The 24,392-nt window shown below is 40.0% G+C and overlaps 1 protein-coding gene and 1 long non-coding RNA gene across 4 annotated transcripts in view; both read left to right on the forward strand.

The window, feature by feature from the left end:
• The window catches only part of CDH11 (cadherin 11), an 84,549-nt gene extending 64,677 nt beyond the window's left edge, over positions 1–19,872 (forward strand). For all 3 annotated transcript variants that reach the window (XM_027665144.1, XM_027665146.1, XM_027665145.1), the window contains exons 4-13: positions 201–495; positions 1,284–1,403; positions 1,735–1,902; positions 4,924–5,111; positions 6,504–6,757; positions 7,917–8,053; positions 8,249–8,370; positions 9,289–9,406; positions 15,365–15,616; positions 16,954–19,872. In XM_027665144.1, coding sequence (XP_027520945.1) covers positions 201–495; positions 1,284–1,403; positions 1,735–1,902; positions 4,924–5,111; positions 6,504–6,757; positions 7,917–8,053; positions 8,249–8,370; positions 9,289–9,406; positions 15,365–15,616; positions 16,954–17,450 — 2,151 coding nt within the window. In that variant the 3' untranslated portion in view covers positions 17,451–19,872. The remainder of the gene's footprint in view (positions 1–200; positions 496–1,283; positions 1,404–1,734; positions 1,903–4,923; positions 5,112–6,503; positions 6,758–7,916; positions 8,054–8,248; positions 8,371–9,288; positions 9,407–15,364; positions 15,617–16,953) is intronic.
• A 924-nt stretch (positions 19,873–20,796) lies between these two features.
• On the forward strand, positions 20,797–23,872 carry LOC113957554. Its single transcript, XR_003531207.1, has 3 exons — positions 20,797–21,140; positions 22,168–22,308; positions 23,859–23,872. It is a non-coding gene; the product is annotated as an uncharacterized LOC113957554 (long non-coding RNA).
• Positions 23,873–24,392: the final 520 nt, after the last annotated feature.

Here is a 24,392-nt window from a genome sequence, read left to right on the forward strand (position 1 = left end):
ATGCAGATCTGGGCTGGCAGCTGCCCTGAGTGCAGGGTAGATGAGGTCACACCATGTGCCCGAGTGTGGATTATTGCCTGGTGTAAGACAAGGTTTTTAAAAACTCTGAAATTATAGTATTTTCCTGAACGTTTTTGTTTCATAAGCTCATCCATGAAATGTGGTACCTTGTTAAGGTATGTCTGTTTCTCATTTTGTAGCTTCATTCAGATATTGATTCTGGAGATGGAAACATTAAATACATTCTCTCAGGTGAAGGAGCAGGAATCATTTTTGTTATTGATGACAAATCAGGGAACATCCATGCAACAAAGACACTGGACCGGGAGGAGAGAGCTCAGTACACCCTCACGGCACAGGCTGTGGACAGGAACACCAACAGACCTTTGGAACCACCCTCGGAATTCATTGTCAAAGTGCAAGATATAAATGACAACCCACCTGAGTTTCTTCATGAAAACTACCATGCCAATGTGCCAGAGAGATCAAATGTAGGTGAGTACTCAGAAATGCACTGCAACTCCTGGCCTTAGAGAAAGTGTTGCTTTGTCAGTATGCCTTGACTTTATTTAATTCTTATTGTCAAGAATTTTGGGAAGTAAAATTTACTTCATGCTCAGCCAGTGACTCTGTCAATGTCTCTAATTTGCTGACCAAATCAAAGCCTGCACAGCTCCCAGCTATCAGACTTGAAGTGTCTTTGGATGGTTCCTAGAACAGGACTATCTCCTCCTAGGAAGGAGCATGAGAGCCCCCTGGAATTTATGGGGTGTGAATCCTCTGGGGTAAACATCAAGATCATTCCTCTGGCAGAGCTGTGTAATAAAGCTAAGGAGTTACTGCCACACACTCTATTCCATTTTCATCTCCTCTTTGAGCTTGTGTTTGTCTCAGAGATTTCTACAGGAATGATTTCTCTGAAAACTTACTGAGAAAAATGAAAAAAGAAAACTCTATTGTTTGGCTCTCTAATGACAAAAGCAATATAAGGCTTAAAACTACTGAGGAAAAAAACCATAATGGTACAGAGTGACTGCTGACTTTTATATCTTCACTGTTTAGAACATTAATCCACATCACAGCTGGTGACAAATCTTTCTGGATTGTATGAGTCTATTTTGTCATATAGAAACTGTCAAGAAATTTTCTTTTTCATTTCCCAAATGTGGAAATAAAAAAGTTCAGCTATAGTTATGCTGAATGACTGAAAGCATCTCTGCACGGTTCTTACAGACAGGTTTGCTTCTGACTGGATTCCTCCTGTGTTTGCTTTCCCTTTTTAGGTACATCAGTTATTCAGGTAACAGCTTCAGATGCTGATGATCCTACCTATGGGAACAGTGCCAAACTGGTTTACAGCATTCTGGAAGGTCAGCCGTACTTCTCGGTGGAAGCTCAAACAGGTATTGAGCAGTTTATTGGACCTCACAACCAGAATGCCTCAAAATGAACTAAATGTATTGACTGAGGCAGTACAGCTGGGTATATTTACTGTTTCTTTGGGGTATGATATGGTGTGACAGAAATGCCTATTTCTGTGCTGAACTGTTATTCTCCAGGGTTGTCCTGTGTCAAATATTTGGGCTACTTTCCTTACGCAGCAAAATGCACAGTGTAGGGAAAACAAAATCTGTACCATCACTGCAAATATTACTGTGTTTTATGCAGCATCCAGTTTTTCATAATGTGAACCTGTGAAACTTTGTGTGTGCCACACTTTCTCTGTATTTCCAGGAATTATCCGAACTGCCCTTCCCAATATGGACAGAGAAGCCAAGGAAGAATATCATGTTGTAATACAGGCGAAAGACATGGGAGGACACATGGGAGGCCTCTCAGGGACAACCAAAGTGACAATTACACTTACAGATGTCAATGACAACCCACCAAAGTTCCCACAAAGTAAGAACAAGATCCTTGCTCCCATTTTCTATAGTACCCACGTTTGTGTAGTATCAGACATATACAAAGCTTGAAAAAGCAGTAACTGCTGGGTTATTGCAGTTGAATAAAGAAACATTAGTTACACATTTTTTGCTAGTAACACGGAGCTTTAGTGTCTGCATTATTTGCTTTGTGTTGCAAAGTGAGACATTTTTAAGCTCAGGATTAGACTACAAAGATTCCTAACCCAACACTTAATTTTTTGAACTACTAGACCATGTCATATAACTGTTATATTAGCAGGGAGACGTAATGTGGACTTCTCTGTCAATGAAGGAAGAAGCCGCATTTCTTGAGGTCTCTCTTGTGCATTAAACCAAATCAATCCAAAATACTGGAACATGTACCTGCCCCTCAGTAGTGCTGGGATAAGCTGGTTTACTTCCTTTCCCATTTTCATATTTACAGCATGGATGTAAAAGACATTTTAAAAAAGCAAGTGGTGTTTACTTCTCTGTTCAGACCACAGGAACTTCAGGGAATCATTGCAGAGAAATAGGAGGAAGTTAAAACAAAAGCCCCTGCAGGTGTTGTGCAGGAACAGATTCTCCTGTCTGGGGGTGCAGGACTCAGCAGTCACCCTGTGTGTCTGCACAAAGCTCTCCTCTGAGACTTGCAGTGTCTGAAAGGAGTCTGCAGTGACCCCATGTCGTGCCTTTCACCGCTCCAGGTTCTCAGCTCTTTGCCAGCAGAGTTTGGAGGGTCATTTTCAGCAAACGAATCCTCTTTGGGTTTGATGAAGACAGGCAAAGGAAAGCAGATTCACTTTAGCTTCTTGCCCCTGTATTTCACAGGCCTGGAGGCTCTTGCCTTTCTTGCCCCTTGATGACAATGTTGCACAATCTGTTAACAGCTCCTGGTTGGGCCCTTTCAGGCCTTTGACAAGCCTGGAGGTGAATGAGTGGCATTGTTTTTATTTCACATAGCTTTGCATTTTAAGTATGGATGCATCATCCTTTACTTCTATAAACACTCTTGGTGAATAGTGAATGCCCTCAAGGATAAAAGACTGGCTATTCCTGAAGACTTCTATTTACCATGGCAAAGCAAACTAAATTTGCCACTATTACATTTTTAAATTGTTGAAGTTCAATTCTGGTGGTCAAATTAAGTAATTTTTTTTATACCTGTGCTATTTACTTTTCACACATAAAATTAACCAGTGCCGACATTAACAGATTCAGTCTTCACAGCTGGGAGGAAGCACATTAATGGACTCACACATCTGTTCTCCATTTCATCACTGCATGGCTGTAGGGTTTTTTTGGAGTGCAGTGTAAGCACCATCCCAGCCCATACTGATTCTCCTCTGAGCAACAGTTATGACCCTGATATGTTCTGGACATGATCATCTCTGCAACTTCTCCTCCTCCAATGTTTCAGCTTCCTGGACTTTCATACAAGAGCTAAAGTGACATAGTTGGTTCCTAAATGAAAAATCTGTGCCAGAATTATTTACCATTCTCAAAGAAACGTATTGAATCCTAAAAATGTCAGGTTTCATATAACTTACAGATGTGCCTTTTCACTCCAGATCAGGATCTGGGACCCCAATGTATGGCCTTTTGTTAACTCCATCAAATTATGGATTTTTTTCTACAAATTCAAGCCACTTTACTGAATCTTTTGGAAGAATATTTAAAATTATCAGAAATAATAGTTATTCTACTTAATCATTCTTCCCCAAATTAAAACCTGAATTGGGAATGTTTTTTAAGACAAAACCAGGATTTTACCTGTCTGTACAAACAAACAATTGATTTTTTGATTCTTATTTCCCTTTTTTGGGGTTGTTTTTTTTTTTTATGCTCATTGCTCAAACCATTAATGAGTTACGTACTTAAATTTTGGGTTCTTTGTGACTGGAGTTAATGACCTATTTCAATGACATGTGCCAATTTTTTTAACAGGTAATGAGCCAAGTCCCTGCCTGGTATAAGTCTCCTGATGTTCCAAGGGTGCTCATGTAGCAAAAAAAAGAGCAATTATGGAGGGGAATAAATTAGATTATTTTTTCTCATACTTTTTTTCTTTTTTTTTCCCCTCCCCAAGTTATTAACGCTGATGAGGTGGCTGAAAATGCTGACATAGATTTGTACACTTAGGATCAGGTCATGTTATCTGAGCTCTGGAGGGGGTTTCCAGGTCCCAGAAATGCTGCTTAAAGGGCAACTGTTGGAGAGAGATTTATCCAGGAACAGTGTTGCTCTCCTCTGGTGTCTCTGAATACCCAGGGAAAGCTCTGTAAGGCAATACATCTGTGGGATGTTTGGGAGTGGTTTTCCTACTGGAGTTATGGGAAAGCCATTTTTGTTGTGGTTTGGAACCCCATACAAATCGATACATATTGTCTGTGGTGCTGAATTTTAATAATCGTTGTTACTGTACATTCACACTACAAAGTAAAGACATAGAAAGCAGCAGATTTATTCTTTAGCCAGCACAGCAGAGAGATCTTATCCAACTCATTGAATATAATTTATGGCTCCTGGGTGAATGAGCAGAAATGCTTCTGGACTCAACAGAGTTGAAGGTCAGACCATGAGCATATGAGAGTTCTCCTTCCATTTCTCTAACAACATTTCTGATATAAATGATAACCTTGATGTCACAATTTCTGCATTCTGAATGTCCTTTTAACCCCCCCTGAAGAGAGAGGGACAGAGATGGAGTGTAAATCATCAGGGAGAAGGTCAAGTTATATAGATTAGCCATGTGCTTTAAGATTTCACAGATGGCTTGCTTCTCAGAGCTCTTTTTAACATAACATAACGAACATAACATAACAAACATAACAAACATAAAAAACATAACATAACATAAACATAACAACACATAACATAAAACAAACGTTCCTTCAGGGGGGTTGAAAATGTAAAAAAATTACTGTGTTTATTTGGAACTTACAAGTTCAATGAGTTCAGTACAGCTGGAGAGCAGAGTGCACACTTCAGGAAATGCCTGTTTTCCCTCCCCCAGGTGTGTACCAGATGTCAGTGTCAGAAGCAGCTATCCCAGGAGAGGAAGTAGGAAGAGTGAAGGCCAAAGATCCTGACATTGGGGAAAATGGCTTGGTAGCCTACAGCATCATCGATGGAGATGGCATGGACATGTTTGAAATTACAACGGACTATGAGACTCAGGAAGGGGTAGTAAAGCTTAAGAAGGTGGGTAATACCCACTAATGTGCAGTGTTCTTTGTTTCTGACAGAATATTTGGTAATAATGGATTACCACCTAAGCTAAAATATTAGTAAATGCAAATTCACTTAATTTCTAAAGGTGTAATTAACTTTTAATATTCCATTTCCCCATTAGCTGAATTGGAATGGAAGAAAATAACCAAGAAGAGTTGCATAAATACCGTACAGTGGATTAATTGCACAAACTAAATGAATTCATAATAAAAAGTCACAGTAAAATATGATGCCATCAGCTTCATTGTTAATAAAGTTTTGCCCAGTGCTGATAAGTAGCAGACATTCACTGTTGCTTTATGTTCAGTCTGAACAGCCTCATGCCTGATAGTTTGGATTCTTCAGCTGTGCATTGTCCACAACAGTGTTCTGAAGGAGTCACAGGCTATGCAAAAAGCAGCAGAGGGGATTTCATGTACAACCCATCAGTGTGAACTTTGAAAGCGTTATTAAATTAATTTAGAATTCCAAATTATAAATCATAATTTATTCATTATTTAGGCATTATTATTTTGCCCTTTGTATCTTCAAAGCTGTTTTTCTCTCTTGGAGATAGTCAGAACTTAGAGGAGAAGGCCTGGGCAACTTAACTTCATAGTTAGCCCTGCCCTGCCCACTGGGGCAGTCCCTCAGAAAGACACCCAGAGGTCTCCTTTACTCAAAACTGTGCCCTGGTTCAATTCCTGTATCTGTTCTAGAAGTGGAAGTGGATTTTTTGTGTGTTTTAAAATGCGAAACACACAAGCTGTGCATGGTGGGGCACCTCTCAGTCTATGGTGTTAGCAGACTTTGGGAATTGTGGTTGGCACCTACAGGATGAATTCGAGGCCACCAGCACTGCAACTCTTATGCCAACGAAAGTGCAGATGTGCTGTGACTTTGCTCAGGCTCCCAATATTTTCCCCACTACTTAAATAATTTAACTTCTCTGTGTCCTATCTCATGGGACACCCAGTAGCAATTCAAACCACGCCCATGTAGAATCCTGCCAGCTGGGGATAGAGGAAGCCTGGCCTCTCATGGGAGCCCCTTCCCTGTCCCTTGCCCTTTTGTGCCACCTGAAAGGCTTCACAAATAACAGGTTAATTTTCCCAGTACAGATGATTTCCTCAGTGATACAGCAAGCAAAGAGCAAGGCAAGGACTCTGCTGTGATACTTTGAGTGCCTTCCTATGCTGCTCCATACGTAGAATGTAGCTCCTTCCGTTTGAGTCTTTCTGTTTTTAAATACATACATTTCAGTCCAAGCTTGTTGACAGATGTTCACATTTGTTTTATGTATTGAATACAAGGGCACTGCTTGCTGCTTTTACACTCTGGATTTCCTAATTATGGAATGCATTGTCTTCTTGTTTCTCGCAGATTTTAGATTATGAAACCAAAAAGTCCTACAGCCTGAAGGTGGAGGCAGCCAATGTCCACATTGACCCCAAGTTCATCAGCAATGGCCCGTTCAAGGACACGGTGACAGTGAAAATAGCAGTGGAAGATGCTGATGAGCCCCCTGTGTTTCTGAAGCCAGGTTACATTTTTGAAGTACAAGAAAATGCAGCATCTGGTACTGTGGTGGGAAAAGTACATGCCAAAGACCCTGATGCTGCCAACAGTGCTATAAGGTAGACTGCATTCTTGCTGTTTGCTGCCAAGCATTAGCTTTTCGAATTGTTATGCAGGTTATTAAGGTAGTGTGAGAGAGCTACATACACCCAGAATATTAATAACTTTAACTCTCCAGCACTGGATTTATGCTTGTTGCAGTTTCTCAAAGCCTGTATCATACCACAGTTGTGTCTAATTGAATTATACTTTAAGGCATCTTTGATAACTCTATTCTAAATTATAATTTCCACAAATACCCTGTGCTGTTATTGCAATGTGTTTTTTCCTGAAAACATAGAAATCTGAGCAGTAGATTAGAGACTGTGTTGTGTTGTTAATTGCTAAAGACAAGCACATACAGACACCTATTTTCTGCAGTTATGTTGGATTGTCTTGGAATCATGGAATGGTTTGGGTTGGACCTTAAAGCTCATCTTGTTCCACCCCCTGCCATGGGTAGGGACACCTTCCACTAGCCCAGGTTGCTCCAAACCCCCTCCAAACTGGCCTTGGACAGTTCCAGGGATGGAGCAGCCACAGCTTCTCTGGGCAACCTGGGCCAGGGCCTCCCCACCCTGACAGGGAAGAATTCTTATAACAGTTTTTATTAGTTTATTTTCATTTGTCATGTTCTCAGTGTAAATTAAATTATAAAGCTCTCTTCAGTGGGTATACTTAACATTTCAAAGAATTACAATGTGAAGATATGAAAGTCAGAGCTGTCTGAAACTGTATGAATGTGCAGCTAGGGGACAATATTTAATAAATTGGTATGATCAATTAATATTCTGAGTAAAGAAAAGATCAGAAGACTTAAAAGATGGCCATGATTAATATGAAACAGAAGAAAACACAAATATCTCAGTAGATATTTTTATCATGTTTTGTAAGAGAAAAAAATAAAGAATATTTTAGGGCTTTAATACAGAGACTTCAAATCCAGCAATTTTCACTTATTACAAACATTCTGGTGTATTATTTTTCTAAATGTAGAAACCAACCAGGTGATGCTCCTTTTTAAAGAACATGTATCATCCCTTTGACAATGATATTGAGGGCAACAATAAGTGTACTACTTACAGTTATTCAGAAATAATAATTATATAGAAGAAATCTTGATGTGCAAAACTGGTAAGTCCTTCTTTTCTCTAATTACTGATTTTCAATCTTCTTTAGATATTCAATTGATCGTCACACTGATCTTGAAAGATATTTTGTTATCAATGCAGAAGATGGCAATATCAAGACAATAAAAGCTTTGGATAGGGAAGAAATTGCTTGGCATAATATCTCTGTGTTTGCAGTTGAAGTCCGTAAGTATTGCACTGAGGTAGTTTATGATCAATGGTATAAATTCTGTACCCTTCCAGGTGTCTCAGTTTGATAAGCTGCGGTAAATCCCAGTAGAAATACCTCCATCTATTGCATTTTTCCCTCGATGCAGGTGGGATTTTGTTTGTTTTGAGAGGTTTTCCTGCTTCTCATTTTGGTTTTGCTTTCTCCCATAGACAAGCAACACCAGGAAGCCAAAGTCCCTGTGTCCATTAAGGTGGTTGATGTCAATGACAATGCCCCCAGATTCGCAGCAGCCTATGAGGCCTTTGTGTGTGAGAATGCCCGGAGCAATCAGGTATGGACTGTTCTCCTCCTTCCCTCTGCTCTCCTCCTTCTCTGTCCCCCTCCTTCCCTCTGCCCACCTCCATCCCTATCCACCTGCATCCCTACCCATCTCCTTCCTGCTGCTCTCCTCCTTCCCTCTGCCCACCCTTTCCCCACCCACCACCTTTCTCTGCCCACTGCCCTCCCTGCCCACACGGTTCTTTCTGCAGCGTATCAGCCCAGTTTTGTTCTGACAGCTCCAACGAGTGGCAGTAAATGAACACTTGTTTTGAAATTTTGGCCAAAATGCCTGGAGCACACAGAAAGGCACTGCCCTGTGTTTTTTGTTTGTGAGCTGCTCTCAATAGTCACACACTGCTTTGTGCATTAGGTATGATTGGTGTTGGCTGTGAGAATCCACCAGCAGCAGCAAAGCTGGTGTGCTGCAGTTTTCCCAGTTGTGAGCCTGGTTTGGATGTTACAGAAATATTCAGAGAATCCCAGTGCAGTGCTTGTGGAGCTCAGCTGACAGATTTATTCCTGGCAATCTGTGAGGAAGAGGGGTTAGTATTGTACAGGAACACGGCTCTACACATGGGCTGTGCCCATGCAGTTCTTGTGACAGTCTGAAAAGAACTCTCAGCTGCTGAGTTTTCTGCAGGATTTTATTTAGTCAGTTGTGTTATCATTAGCACATATTTGTATATAAGAATGCGGAAGGTGTATATTTTTACAGCCATAGTTCTGTGTTGGTTAAATTTAATAGCAAATAAAGATTGCCTGTTGTAGTTTGGCATCTGCTCTGTGTTTATAATCACATACATTTGTATCTGAGGGGGGTCTGCTATTTCACAGTTCCTTACATTCAAGAGCTGTCTTGGAATGCTGTTGGTATGTGATGTACCCAGAGAAAAAGCTGTTTGTTTTACAGAGTGCTTTTCTTTTGCAGCAATTTATTACAATTAGTGCTGATGACAAGGACGACTCTGCCAATGGACCAAGATTTATCTTCAGTTTACCACCTGAAATTATTCATAATCCAAATTTTACACTCAGAGACAACAGAGGTTTGTGTGAAGATTCCCTCTATACTAGAGTCTAAAGAAATGACAAAGCAAAACCAATGGCCAACCTAATGTCATGCAACAGTGTTGTTATTAACTCTGTCAGTGTCTGCTTCCCAGAGATTTAGGGGAGGAAGGCAAAAAACCACAGCTGAAATGCAAGGATGTTCTTGGAACAGCATAATGCCTGTTGACTCATTTTTCTTTTCTTGAATGCATATTTTAAATTGCATAATAATACCCCACATGAAAAATCCGCTTCCATTTTATCTACCAGGAAGAGGGTAAAAACCACTGCCAAACATTCTTTAAATGTAATTGGCAGATCTCCTTCATTTAGAGAAACCTGACTTGCTAAGCTGAAATTAGCTGAGACAGTAGAAATTGTTAGGTCTGTATTTGTTCACCTTACTTTGCTTGCCAATTTTTGTAAATTATGGATCCCAAGGGACATGGACTAGATTCCCAATGGAATCAAATCACTGCCTTGTGCAGGAAATCCAGGTGGGGATTCCTGTTGTGGAAGACACCTGGATTGGGTGTATCTCAGGATATGGGTGTCCTGACCCCCTGACCAATTTGCTGTTCATGAAGTAGAGCAGAGCCTTGCACTTAGATTGATTGCAAGATGGAAGAAATCTGTAGGCAAAGGCTTCAGGCATAGATGAGTGTCAAAACTTAACTGATCATCTGACATAAAGTGTCACTGACCCTGCCTTGCCAAGGCTGAGGGAATCAGAGGAGGGGGGAAACAAAAAAAACCACAGGTTCAGCCATTATACATATTTATTCTATTTATTTAATGATAATCAATATGATACTCTCGTTCAATGTTCATTTTTAATTTCCCTGCACAGGGCAAAAATTGTTTCAGCTTCTAAGGAATTGGTTTTGATTAGCAAGCTTTAATGTCTGAAGGAAACTTAAGTGTTTTCTGAAAAGAAAAACTCTGTTGAGCTAGTTTAAATAACAAATCCAAGAGTGCCAGAAGTACAAAAGGCAGCACAATCCACATACATGATTTCAGTACAAACTCATATGTTGTGGCACAGTTTATATCTCTATCCACATCTGAAGGGAGGGTAATTATCATCAGAGTTCCCAAACAAAATTTCTGTTATTCCTGACTGATCAAAGCAATCCTGTTGCCTGGTGCTTGACACTCGTACATACATAAGCAATTCATAAAGGAGCCAGGGCAGGGATATTTATTCTCTTTAAAGCAGTAAAACAAAAGTTCTGAAAAATTCATGGATGTATTTTTAGAGAGAAGTAAATAAGAATGTGTTCTTTACTTGAGACCCTGAGGCCAAGTTTCACTTTAAAATATATTTTATGGTCACCACATCAAACTGAAAAGAGATTAGATTTTATAAGTGTAGATCAGAGTAGAGATGCTCTGATATAGCTGCAGGCAAGTGGTATTATGGTTCCTGACTCTAGCCAATTACATTAATCCTTCATTTCCATATGCAGCAAATTCATTACTGACAAAATTAACCCAGATATAAATGTTTTGTAGTTGAAATTATCATTTCAGTTTAATGTAGTGTCTGTACCTGACAAACCAAGATGGTAGTTAAGGATTGAATCTTCCCATATAATTTTGGTTTTGGGAAACGAATAGTATAACGAAATTCATCCATTCCAATCCTTTCTTTCCTTTATTTTGTACAATCCTCAGTGCAACGATGTTGTTAATTTTACTGCTTCTGTGGAGTTTCTTGTAAGTAAGTTATGGCAAAGAGCAAGGTAAAAAAGTTAAAATTTTATGTACTTCCACATAAAAAAAAACTTCTCATGTAAATTATTTGACTTGCAAATGGTAACACAATCTCAGGGAGATTGTGTTACCATTTGCAAGTCAAATAATTTACATGATCATTCAAAGTTGATTTTTTTCAGCTGTAAATCTGAGTATTCTATATACCATGCCACTGCTTTCAGAGGGAATTGGTAGTTTCAAAGAAAAATGGCTTTATTAACTGTGGAGAACAGTTAATGAAAACTCCAGTGTTTGGGCCTATTACTGAACTTTATAGTGAATACAGTCCTATAATTATCATTTAATAGAGTTTCTTTTTACCAACTCCTGAAAGTAATCACACATCGCAGTAATCCGAAAAACATAATCACGTTCTATATCCTATTAACAGCCTACTGTGTTCCCAAGTCCTCAGCTGAGACTGTCTGCCATAGAAAACACGAGATAATGGCTCGGCACACGCTGGGATAAAACACTGAATTACTTTTGCACTGTTTCCTCATCGTATATCCCACAAATAAACAGCACCGTGTTCGCTCCATTCAGTTTTGTTCCCATTGAAACCAGAGCTTCAAAAGAGCAGTGGAGGCTCGTGACACTTCCTAGCACAGACACAGGTTTTTAGGAAATTCATTTCCTGCTTTTAATCCTACTGGGCCCTAAACTGATCTGCCCTTTGGTTGGGCTCACTCACCTCATGTGGCAGTCAGCACTGCTGGGAGGTTGTGACCACCTCAAGACGGGGCTTTACAGAGCTTGGAATTAAATTTGTGAGCCCACTAAAATCAGGGACGTAAAATCCACTTTTTAAATATTAATGTATTCTCTGGCTTGCAATTTCTTTTAATCAAAACATTTTGAAACACATGAACAATATATTTACAGGATTCTACAATGGATTATCCACAGGAATTGCTGCTGCCTGGGAATGGTTTTAGGCAGCCAGACCTCTGAAATTGTTTATTTTATTGCTGAATCAGCATTCACACTCTGATACAGGTAATAATGTTCACACTGAAGCCACCTCCATTCATCTAGAATCCTCCTTACACAATATAGATGTTAACAAACCCCCCAGAGCTGAGCTACATTTGCCTGTATGTAGAGGAACAACTGGAAAACCATCAATAAGGTCGCCAGAGAAAAAGACAAAAACCAAAGGTCAGGGAGATAAGTGTAAAGATCAGCGTGGAGTAATTCAGTTATAACTTCCAATTGTGAAGATTTTATAGACAGTACAGGTAATCTTCACTTACAGCACCTTTGGATACTGGATATCTCAGGCAATAACAGCTGGGAAAATGAGAGCTTGTGTATATCTGAGAATGGTGATGAGGTGGCTGTTTTCTTCCCTCTGCCTTGTGCTGACCCCCACCGTGTTCATTAGGACTGTCAGTCAAGTCACTCCCATACGTGCTGAGTAATAGTTTTAAGATGGTATTGACATTTAACTTCTATTGGCTTAAAATTGCCATTTTACCTGGATTATAGTTAGACTCCTGGGACTTGAAAATAATCAAAAAGCGAGGATGAGAATATTAGCTAAAATTATATGTTATCTTTTATCTAGGTAAAAGAGGGGTTTTTCCTCTTACGGGTATTATATTTCTTCTAAATGTGAGAAGTGAACATAAACAGTAAAAAAAAAAGTATAAAAACTACTTTTTAGGCTTCATGTACAGTAGTCCTTTTTAAACTTTAACTAGGACTGTGGATTGCATTTTTCTTTTTAAAAATTTATGTTAAACTAGAAATCACGTTAAATAGATAAAGCACCTATTAGATCAAATTCAGCTTTTGTGTGATGCAATCAGTCTAATCTTTATGCAATGTAATGTACCCAGTCTGTATAATAACTGAATAATTTGCCATCTTTTTCTTATTTCTAACTGAGAATATTATTTAAGCTGCCAAAATGCAAAAAAAAAATGAAATATATAATAAAAAATGCATAACCAACAGACTAGATATGCTAATATATGGTACTGCCTGTGTTTCCTTCCACTTTGCCTTTGCAGCCTCGAGGCAGCTGTAGTTCAGTCCACTATTAATGTTCACATTTTTTGCCACAAGAATAATCTGTCCTATTGTGATTTTTCATTTAATAGAACAGATCTTGGTTCTTATACTGAGGAATTATTAATCGCATTTTAGAGGACTCTGGAGAATAGTTTTATTCTGTATCAATATATATTAGTTCAAATTAGTTGATAGATTAATAGATTAATAGCTGTTATATTTCTATTTATACATAATTCTTACAAGACCATAAATTTAGAGTCCTAAAATAAGGCTCCTGATATAACTAAGGTACTTTAAAAAGTTGTGCTACAAAGTTTACATGTTGCATGTAAACATTTAGGAGATTAGAAGGCCTCTGGAGGAAACAAAGGGCACCTTCAAAAGCCACAAGTGACAATCAATCAGATCTTTATCAGCTTCTCTTTCCTTAGCAAGTGTGACCATCACGTAAAAGAGAAGTTCACAAGCTGTTTTCTACCCAGTATTATTTTTGTGAGTCTTCAACACCAAAACCACCACAATTGTGCATGCTCAGGTGCCCACCCGGGGCATCAGGAGTGGTGGGTCTGGCAACAGAGGGGTAGATATGGGGGATGAATTAATTTGGTATAAAGCAAGCAGATCCTACTTAAAAATACTCATCCTTTCTGGTGTGATCTGCAGAAGTTACTAGTGGGAGAGTCAGATAAGCAGTGCAAACATCCCTCTCCCAAAAATTGACCTGTGTCCACCAAATTTGGGGACATTTTCAGACCTTGCCCTACCTCGGGGCACTGCCTGTAAGGTTGGTTAATGTAAGACAAGAATACTTCTCTTTGGGTATAATTTATTCACAAGCTTCCATGGAAATAGCAGTGATTAGATCATTAGGAGAGGTTTTATGATTTGCATTATTAAATTCTGGAATTTATGCTGACTCTTCAGCAGGAAAACGATTAATCTTCTGCAGTACCCTGAGGCAGCAGTAAAGTGGGTACCACCAGAGGTGAATAGCCCTCCCTTAGTAGATAAAAGGACTGGCTTTTTTTTTTTTCTTTTCCTTATATAGTAAAAAATGAAGAGCATGGCAAACCCAAAAACCTTGTGTGAAGTAAATCCTCATCCTAAACTAGTTTTTGAAGGTCTGAAAACCATGGTTGTTTTATTTACTTCAAGATGTTTACAATTGTTATAAACTTTGGTTCAGTCTGAGTTGAGAAACAAGGAGCACAATAAAGAAACCCCCTTTGTGTTTCCCAGGCTCTATCCAGCATGGCTGGGAGTGGGAAGCACTGGCTGCCTCAGCCTGGGGTATCATCTCACACACTTCCCTCTCAAAGGCTTTTACCTTTGACTCATGCTGAGATGGTAGCTTGGTTTCTGTCCGCTGCACCAGGAGACTAATGACAGGACATCTCTCAGCAAGAGCAGGAATGGCATTAGAGAAATACTGCCAGGAGTTGGACTCAGTGATGCTGGTGGGTCCCTTCCAACTCAGGATATTCTGCAATTCTGTGATTTAACTCTTCCTCATCTCCACATAATTCGGAATGTGCCCAGACATACAGTATGTATGATCTGACTTCTGGTTTGGGGAGTTTGGGTGATAAACAGGTTCTGATAAAATACTGCTTATGAAAGAGGTCAACACTGAGGCTCAAATCTCCCAATACACAGCAAATGCTGGCTTTTGCTTTTGTGGGAGTCTCTTTAACACAGTCCATTTGGGTACAGATTTCTGTCGACCATGCCTGTAGGTGTGACTCCAAGAACAACACATCAGGGACATTTGTTTTTTTCCGCTCCAGTGAAGGCTTTAATTCTGGAAAGATATTAAAACTGGCTCAAACAGCAACAGGAAGGCCTAGTCATTTTGATAGTTGAAGAAATATAGAGTTTATCAGAGAGTTAGTGGGGTGCTCTCATGAGGTGCTAACAGAGATTATCTGTGTTCCTTGTGTTGCCCTCATCATTGTACAAGAATTAAAACTGTGTGGTACTGTATGAATTAAATATAATAGTGTAATTAGTCTTGGATCACTAGGAAGATGACACTTTGTATTGGTTTATTGTAGAAATAATACTAAAGCACTTGAAAATTGACAGCCACTGTAGCAAGATATATTTTTTATTAATATTGACTAAGAGGATGACTTTGTGGAAAAATTAACGATGACTCTCTCTTCTTTAAACAGATAACACAGCGAGCGTTCTCGTCAGGCGTGAGGGATTCAGTCGCCAAAAGCAGGATTTATACCTTCTCCCCATAGTGATCAGTGACGGGGGGCTGCCCCCCCTGAGCAGCACCAACACACTGACCATCCGGGTGTGTGGCTGTGACAGCAGTGGCTCCCTCCTTTCCTGCAACGCCGAGGCCTTCGTGCTCAACGCGGGGCTCAGCACTGGCGCCCTCATCGCCATCCTGGCCTGCATCGTCATCTTGTTAGGTAAAACCAGGGCTGGCCTCAGGGCTCTGCCCTGCTGTTTGTGTTAAAAAGTTAACCTTGCCTTCAGTGCCAGGGTGGTTAAATGGATCTTAATTTCTTAGCTGTTATTTTTACAGGGGGTACCAATCTGCCTGCCTGTGAGGAGGTTTAGGGGCGAGCTAATCACAGCATTCCAGAGCCTGAAGGGAGCCTGCAAGAAAGATGGAGAGAGACTATTTACAAGGGCCTGGAGTGACAGGACAAGAGGGAACGACTTCAAACTGAGAGAGAGCGAGTTTAGATTCGATGTTGGGAAGGAATTCTTGGCTGTGAAGGTGGTGAGGCCCTGGCACAGGTTGCCCAGAGAAGCTGTGGCTGCCCCTGGACCCCTGGAAGTGTCCAAGGCCAGGTTGGAGGGGGCTTGGAGCAACCTGGGCTAGTGGAAGATGTCCCTGCCCATGGCAGGGGAGTGGAACAAGATGAGCTTTCAAGTTTCTTCCAACAACCCAGTCTATGATTCTATAATAACTGCAATAGCAAACACCAGTGAATTTGTCATGGTGTGCTTGGAGAATGTCCTTTCATGGCCTAATATCAGTTAATCAGGGACACTGTTTAAAGGAGGTCATGACATAGAGTTTTAAGTTTTGTGATCTTCCCTAGATGACAAGTTCCCTATTGAGGTCAGCCAGATTAATGGCTCCTGCCAGCTATTCCCCTCACACCCTCTTGTGTTGAAGATAGATGAGTGGCTCAGAAGACTGGATTTTAGTGTGTGAAGTGTTTTAGTGCTGTGAAGTGTTTCCTGATGATTTGAAAATATTTATATAATTTTTTTTAGTTTGCCCATAGTAATTTATAGTCTTTCTTTTCTTACATATTTTAAAGTTATTTTATAGAAATTTGAAGTGAGAACAACAACGTGTGTTTGGAGGTGTTGCTTAAGAAAATTCCATTTTAATCGAAATGACTTGTGGAGTTGAGATTTGGGCATACAGGAGAAAATAAAGATTCATGCTTGCTTTCTCGCAAATATTCATGTGATTGGGCTGCTCAAAGGCAGTGTCACAGTGTTCCTGCAGCGCTAGGGGCCCACAAATGCTTTCCTTGAATTAGTCTTGCAGTAATGAGCAATTAGTAAGAGCAGTGGCACATGACCCAAACAGGAAGCCTCAGATCAGTATGTTCATTCTGTGTATAAACATCTCTGCTGTTACCTAGGAAGGTATGCTAAAAATGCAGATGTAGGCAACCATCCATGATGAACAAAAGCTGAGGATTCAGTGAGGGCAACAATCTATTGATAAAGGAGCTGCTGTTTGAGAGTCCTGGCTAACTTCCTGCTTTTTTTTCTCTAGTCATTGTAGTGTTGTTTGTAACACTGAAAAGGCAGAAAAAAGAACCTCTGATCGTTTTTGAAGAAGAAGACGTGCGGGAGAACATTATCACCTATGATGATGAGGGTGGAGGTGAGGAGGACACGGAAGCCTTTGACATTGCCACGCTGCAGAACCCCGATGGCATCAATGGGTTCATCCCTCGCAAGGACATCAAACCCGAGTACCAGTACATGCCCAGACCGGGCCTCCGGCCGGCTCCCAACAGCGTGGACGTTGATGATTTCATCAACACGAGGATACAGGAGGCTGACAACGACCCCACTGCTCCTCCCTATGACTCCATCCAGATCTATGGCTATGAGGGCAGAGGCTCAGTGGCTGGGTCACTCAGCTCCTTAGAGTCAGCGACGACAGATTCTGATTTGGACTACGACTATCTACAAAACTGGGGACCTCGATTTAAGAAACTTGCAGACTTATATGGCTCCAAAGACACTTTCGATGATGATTCTTAACAATAAAGTTTAAGATTTGGCCTTAAGAACTGTGTCCGATGTTCTGAAGAATCCAGAAGAAATGTTAGCAGGTATTTTTTTAAAAATCAAGAAAAATCTCATTTAAACATTTAAGTTTGACAAAGAGGATTCCTTTGAAAGAAAAGGACATAAAAGTGGTAAATACTGTGAAGTACCTTTTCCTACAAAGGCAAATCTAGAAGTTGGCTGCCAGCTTCACTAAAGGAAAAAACCCACTTAAGAAATACAACATATTTAAATGAAGGAAAATGCTAAAAGTGAACCTACAAACAAGGGAAATCTTTTATGTATTATGAACACCTAAATCTTTTACATCAAAGAAGCTTCCACGATTAGAAAAGATAACAGTTCTGAGCTGTAATTTCGCCTTAAACTATGGACACTCTATATGGTAGTGCATTTTTAAACTTGAAATATATAATATTCAGCCAGCTTAAACCCATATGATGTATGTACAGTACAATGTACAATTATTATGTCTCTTGAGCATCAAACTTGTTACTGCTGATTCTTGTAAATCTTTTTGCTTATACTTTCATCTTGAACTAATATGTGCCAGATATAAAAACTCTCGTCTTGTTGCAGTGGGAGGGGCCCTATTTCTATGTCATTTTTAATGTATCTATTTGTACAATTTTAAAATTCTTATTTTAGTATACATACAAATATCAGTATTCTGACATGTAAGAAATGTTATGGCATCACACTTATATTTTATGAACATTGTACTGTTGCTTTAATATGTGCTTCAATATAAGAAGCCGACTTTGAAATAAACTGATTCTTTTTTAATTCTTGTTCTGGTTATTAAGCATATAAGGCAAAACATAGTGTTTCTAATGTCCCATTTATAGTTCTGACTAATTTACTACAATTGTGACCTTTTAATAGCCTTATTTATTATGTGTTTGTAGTTGGTTTGTTGCCTTGTTAAGTGATTATTTAAAAATCAAGTACATTTTACAAATGTTTTTTAGATTAAAAAAATGTAATGTCTGGTGAACATTTTGTACCCTCTCTATCTCCAGCTTGTGGCTGCTCCCAGAACACAGTAAGAATAGTCATAGAAGACTACTGTGTTTTCTGGATTAAATTAAGTGTAATACTTTTCAATATTCCCCATGTAATATGCCTTTATCTTATATCTTAGGAATTCCAGAGGTCTCAGAAGTGACTTTGTAGGTGGATAGGAGTGCTCTGTACTTACAGTGTACTCCAGGTCTGTGAGCTCTCCTATCTGTGCTAAGCTTCTGCGGGTTCTAGAGACTTAAACTTGACCTACTTTAGCTGTCAGTTCCCTAAAGACTGTTCTACCTGACAATTACTTTACTCGAGTAGTAATTAAGATTCCAGTGCTTACTTTTTTTTCCTTTTGATTTTTTTCCTTTTGTTTTTTTTTTTTGTCACAAGCATCTGCGGATAGGAACACATTTACCTTGTGACCACAGAAGTGCAGAAACACAGAGAGCTTCGGGAATTGAGCTTCGTAATGGACGTTTTTAATCGAAAAAGTGATTTATAACTTTTTTTTTTATTAGTTCAGAAGGAGCAAGGGATTGGAATATGTTCTGTGCGTCAACATTTTCTGCATCTGTGTACTGCTTTGCTTTTGCTGAATTTAATACAGTTGACTGTTTAGGGTCAGAGATCAGCAGCTGCAATATGGGAAGAGGCAATAAATAGAACTGATATACATTTTCTTACTCTTCATATTACACACCCTGTCCTTCATTTGCAATCAGGTACCAAACTGCTTGATCTGAGAGGAAATCTGATTTGTTGGCGTATCACTTTTCTGAAGACCCCCATTTATGTAGTTAGATTAAAATTTAACTCCTTAAAATTATGACTGGTGTTTCAGCTCTATATCCATAACATATTCACTTGACCCATTATATCCCCATATTTTCTAAGGCAGGGTTTGCTAAATCAGCAGATTTGCTCTACAGTGTTTATTGTAATATTTCACTTTTTTATAGCTGTATGCATTCTATATAATTCTATAGTTTATTATTAATTTGATTCAAATTTCTTTGGTTGTTGTTTTTTCTCTGTTTATAATCCAAAGAATATTTTGCTAGATTTGCACATTTCTCCATTATAAATTTAAATAAACATTAAAAAAAAAAGAAATTAGTATCAATTTACAAATTAATAAATTGAAATAAAGTAAAAAATAAGTAATTTGTAGGACTCCATCCTCATTGATGTTATCTGGGTTTATTTCACTTTTGAGCAAGTTTTAGAATTAATAACTGCATTTTTTACATTTTTATGTTTAATTTTTAAGAAGGACATTGTCAACTACATTTTTTTAAATAGTTTTAAATGCTTTGAGTTTTAGTCTCTACTGTTTGTAGCACTCTCGTAGATGCTTGGAAATAAATTGTCTTTCCCTGCTGGTTTTGTCCTTTTTCATTTGATTATTTTTCCCTCTTCCCAGTGAACATGCAATTACATAGTGTTTTATTAAATTAGGCTTGCTAATCTCAGCCAACACCACCTCTGAAATGCTGGGAATTACCCTCATTGTGTGTCATCTGCAGCACCTCAAACCCACGGCATGTTTTGGCACAAGAACAGGATGTTTATTTGTGTTAAACTTCAAACCAGCAGTCGGGGAGTCTCAGGTTTATAATCTGAGAGCATAAACCCAGCCCAGCCCAGCAGTCCCGGGTTGGTCCCGACACACGAGAGGAATTTGTCGCAGCGTTCCCAGGGTCTGAGCCGACTGGGAAGGACTTTGATCACACGAGTTGCTTTAGCGCAGTCTCTCTGTCTTCCCGACTGAGCTCAGGGAAGGACTGAGCCTCACACCCATGTAAGGAACTGGAAGACTAATTACAGCTTGAAGAAAACCCTAATTAAAGGAGGATCACCATGGCTGAGCCAGGTAAGGCAAGGGACAGCAGCAAGTGCAGACAGTGTTTTGGCCATTTTTCCCTCTTAGAAGTGCTGCCTGAGGCATCATTTAGGGGGATACAACAAACCCCCTCCAAATACCGTCAGTGGGATGTTAACAGGAGCGATTTTTTTGTGAGCTGAGTGCATGCGTGAGCAAAAATCCTCAGCTTCCTGCCTGTCTGGGTATCACCAGGACTAGCACCCTAGCGGGGCTGAGGAGCTGCTGCCTCTCGAGTACCCGCAGTGTGTTTGAGCACCAGCCCTCATTTGAGCACCAGTCCTCACTGGCAAGAATCGATTAGGAATGCAAATGCAGGACCAGTTGCTAAGGGAACTCTCCAACTTACACTGATAGGGAAAGGGAGGGTTTGTTTGGAAATTCTTGCATTGGCCTCTGTCCTGTTCTTGCCATGATGTCAAGCAGTCCTAGATACCATGTCAAGAGGTACAAGCCTGCAAGCTCTCCACCAGCATTGATGTGATCTTGTGTGAGCTCCTGCCACAGAGGCTGCTACACCAGAGCTGAGGAAAGCTTCTGAAGAGCTTCCATGTTTTCTTGGCTCCATATTGTTGACTGACTGACAAGACAAAATGCTGAATTTTACCATGTTGCATCTGATAAAATCAGAGAGAAAGTGAAGGATAGGAATTTAAATAAGACTCACAAAGAGGCAGCCTTAGCTTTCTGGAACCCAAACACCTGCAATTCTTTTATGTCTTCCCCATCCAGCAGCATTCTTGGAATGACATGTTTTTATTGAAAGGGTCAGTAAACAAAAATCTACGTAGGCCCTGTGTAGGTTTCCCCTTTGGCCACTGATCTAAATGCTGAGCTACTGTAAAGTTGAACAATTGCACCAGAGTCACACTCTATATTTAAAAATAAAATTAAAGCAAAAAGAGAGAGAAGAAAAAGGAATGGCTTGGGAAAGGGAATAAGTTAACTTCTCAAGTGAATTAGCTGCAAGTCTCTGGACCTCTGCTATTGTTTTCATTCATTTGGGCTGAGATTGGGGCTCAACCAGTTTGACCCAGTTCCACGTTCAGCATGTTCGTGCACAAAGTTTCCATTATTTAATATCACTGACCTCTGCATTTGATAATTTCAAATTTGCTTCTTTCCAATCTAACTGAGCTGGGCTCACTACAATCACCCAAGTCACACAAACAATTTTAGCCAACTCCAATTTATGGATTCATAGTCATTTGAAAAATTGTTTCTGCACAAAGTCCTGGGCCTTGCCTGCTCACCAACTTGAGCTCTGTGGTTTTTCACTCCCTCCCTTAATTAACTGCAAACCCCACTTCCAAAATTAGGTCCCCAGAATCGGCACAGCAGAGGAGGGGCAGAAGCTGCGCCATCACTCCAGGCAGAGCTTTGCCGTGTATGACACAGTGACTTCATGTGTGTGTACCCCCAGTGGACTTTGCTGAGGTCCCAGACCTCCAAACTCCTGGAGGTGGAGGGTTTTACATGACAGGGTCAACTGCTTCTCCACGTGGGGGTTTCTGCAGAGTACATGGAGTGTTTCATGTTTCGCCGTGGAAAGAAAACACAGAACACAAAGGGGGAGAGATTTGCATGGACTGTGTGTGGACTTTCTGGGTCAGAGAAAGGTCCTTCTCAAGAGTCTTTCAGACTTTTGGGTGAAACCAATTTGTGTTCTATAAATAATTAAATATTAACCCAGGCAGTGAATTGAACCTGAGATTTTCAAAGTCCTTGTGAGTTCTCTAACTGCCAAACTCAAAACCTGATAGATTTTTTCTTTTCTTTTTCATGCTTGTTTAGTCCGTTTGCAGTAGCTCATAACTGCATCAAGAACACCAACAGTTGAAACACCATCCATGGCTGGGGGGGAAATCTGCTTTGGAGGGACAAATTTATAAGTGGTGATGGGGATAATTGTCTACTACCCCATCCTGCCAGGAGGTGAGAAGGAATAGACACATCTCTTGTCCGCATTTCTTTTTCCTTCTATGTTTGTAAAATCAGGACCAATACCTAATGACTCAGCTATCTAAGTCTAGGAGAAGATTTTGAGTCCTCTTGTCTGGAGCTGTTTGTCAGACTCTTGATTACAGGGATGCTTTTTTAAAATAAATCAAAACTAAAGCTTAAAAGTTTGAACTTCAGCAGATTTAAACACTAGAAAGAGGAAAAAACCCTTACTCTGTAGTTTTTTTAAAGCTATCCCTTAGCTAACTCAAAGACATGCCTTGCATTTTTGGTGGTTAGTGAAAGAGGCTTAGACTTTGGACTGAGGTTACTGATTGCTTTCCCTTTTTTTTTTATTTCAAACAAGCGAAAAACATGTTTATTTTAATTGAACAAATCCATATGCTGCTCCTCAGGCCTTTTGCAAGTGGAGGTTTTGCTTTGCTGTTGTTGTCTTCTTTTCCAACCTGAATCATTCCATGAGTCTGTGACTCACTGCGTTGACTGCCAAGGCAAATTTCCTCCAGCTCCATCCCCAGCAGGGCTTGCAGACACCCCACTCCTGTCCCTTGTTAAGTATGAAGCGCTTCTGTATTGCTCTTTCTGATATGTGGAGGCTGAAGGGGGCTGAGGGTGGATTTTTTGGTTGTTCTTTGTGACATTTGGAGGGTTTAAGGGGACCTGGGGCGGAATTTTCTGTTGGTGTTTGGAAGCTACAATGTTTTCGCTTCCACAACTACAAAACTGTCTTTCCCTGTCCACATGCTGTGCTCACTGCCTTCTCCCTGGGTGGTAAGGAGCAATTTTTCAGGGAGTGAAAAACTCCCTCATACTTGGCAGGGCATCTCTAGAAAACCCCATTGTTCCCCTGCTGCCAACACTGCCCTTCCTCCCAGGAGCCTTTTCTCCCTGCTGCAGCCCCAGCTCATATTTTCCTTCTTCTTATTAGAGCACTGAAGAAAGTCATCATTAATCAAATGCAAGCACATTTAGCAAAGTTCAATGTGTATGAAAAATTTATGTCAACCTTTAGGCTCTATGACAGTCCCAAGGCTTCACTTAATAAGTTCTATAATGACTTACTGTTAATGGCCAATTCACATTATCTCTTTGAGGTCTATTGGGCCTTTCAGTAACATTTTCTATTATTGATTATGGAGCTGCTGCACATTACCCAGACATCGAAGCAAGACTGTTGTTTACATTCTTTGCTTTCTAAAATGGAAAGTTGGATGTGGTAAACTATAAAAACTCACAGAACAAGATTTTCTCTCATGTTCTGTGGCTCCAGCACAGTACAATAGTGAATGAAAGAGCAGCTGTTTGTGGGGGCTGACAGAAGCTCTTGGAAATGAGTAGAAATTTGACATACCTTGTCCATTGATTTAGCAGAAATCTACACTTCAAAAGCTGTCATCACCCAGCCATCTATCACCCTCATAACAGACTCAGAGGAAATCAGACAGAATGGCTGACTGTCCTGAGTTCTGCAGGTTTGTTCTCTAATGAATCACATTTAATCTCAGACATTTAATTTCTTTCAGAATTTTATCTCGGGGAAAAAAGATTTGGGAAGGTTTCTGGCAACACCATGAACTGCCCATTTCTGCAGCTTCATGCAAAGCTCCAGCAAACGCTTTTCACTAAACACAATCTCTCGAGACTGTTCAGTTCTCATAATTGTATTGTTTTCTAAAGCCTAGATCCTGTGTACACTATTCAGTACAATGTTTACTACTGTGAATAAATGGCAGCACTCATAATAGTGAGTCTAATGAGGTAACACTGCTGGAATCCAAGTGCTCCCACACTCCTGGAAGCTGCTACGTCACACTGTGTTTAAACATCGTTCAATGAAGGAACAGGAACACTCCGTGTGCCTACACACCCTGCCACTGCACTGCAGAGTGCTCTGAAGTGCATGGTCTCAGGTATGATTCCTCTCATGGAGAAAAGTTCCCCCAATAACACCTCAGTGCCTCACTTAGAATTGCTAAAAAGACGTATTTTCTTGTCATGGCCACTCAAAAAGAACAGACTGTTCCATTCATGTAAGTAACAATGTGCAACTGTAGTAA

Source organism: Corapipo altera, unplaced genomic scaffold, assembly GCF_003945725.1.
Source record: "Corapipo altera isolate COAL_440 unplaced genomic scaffold, ASM394572v1 141, whole genome shotgun sequence".
Lineage (NCBI taxonomy): Eukaryota > Metazoa > Chordata > Aves > Passeriformes > Pipridae > Corapipo > Corapipo altera.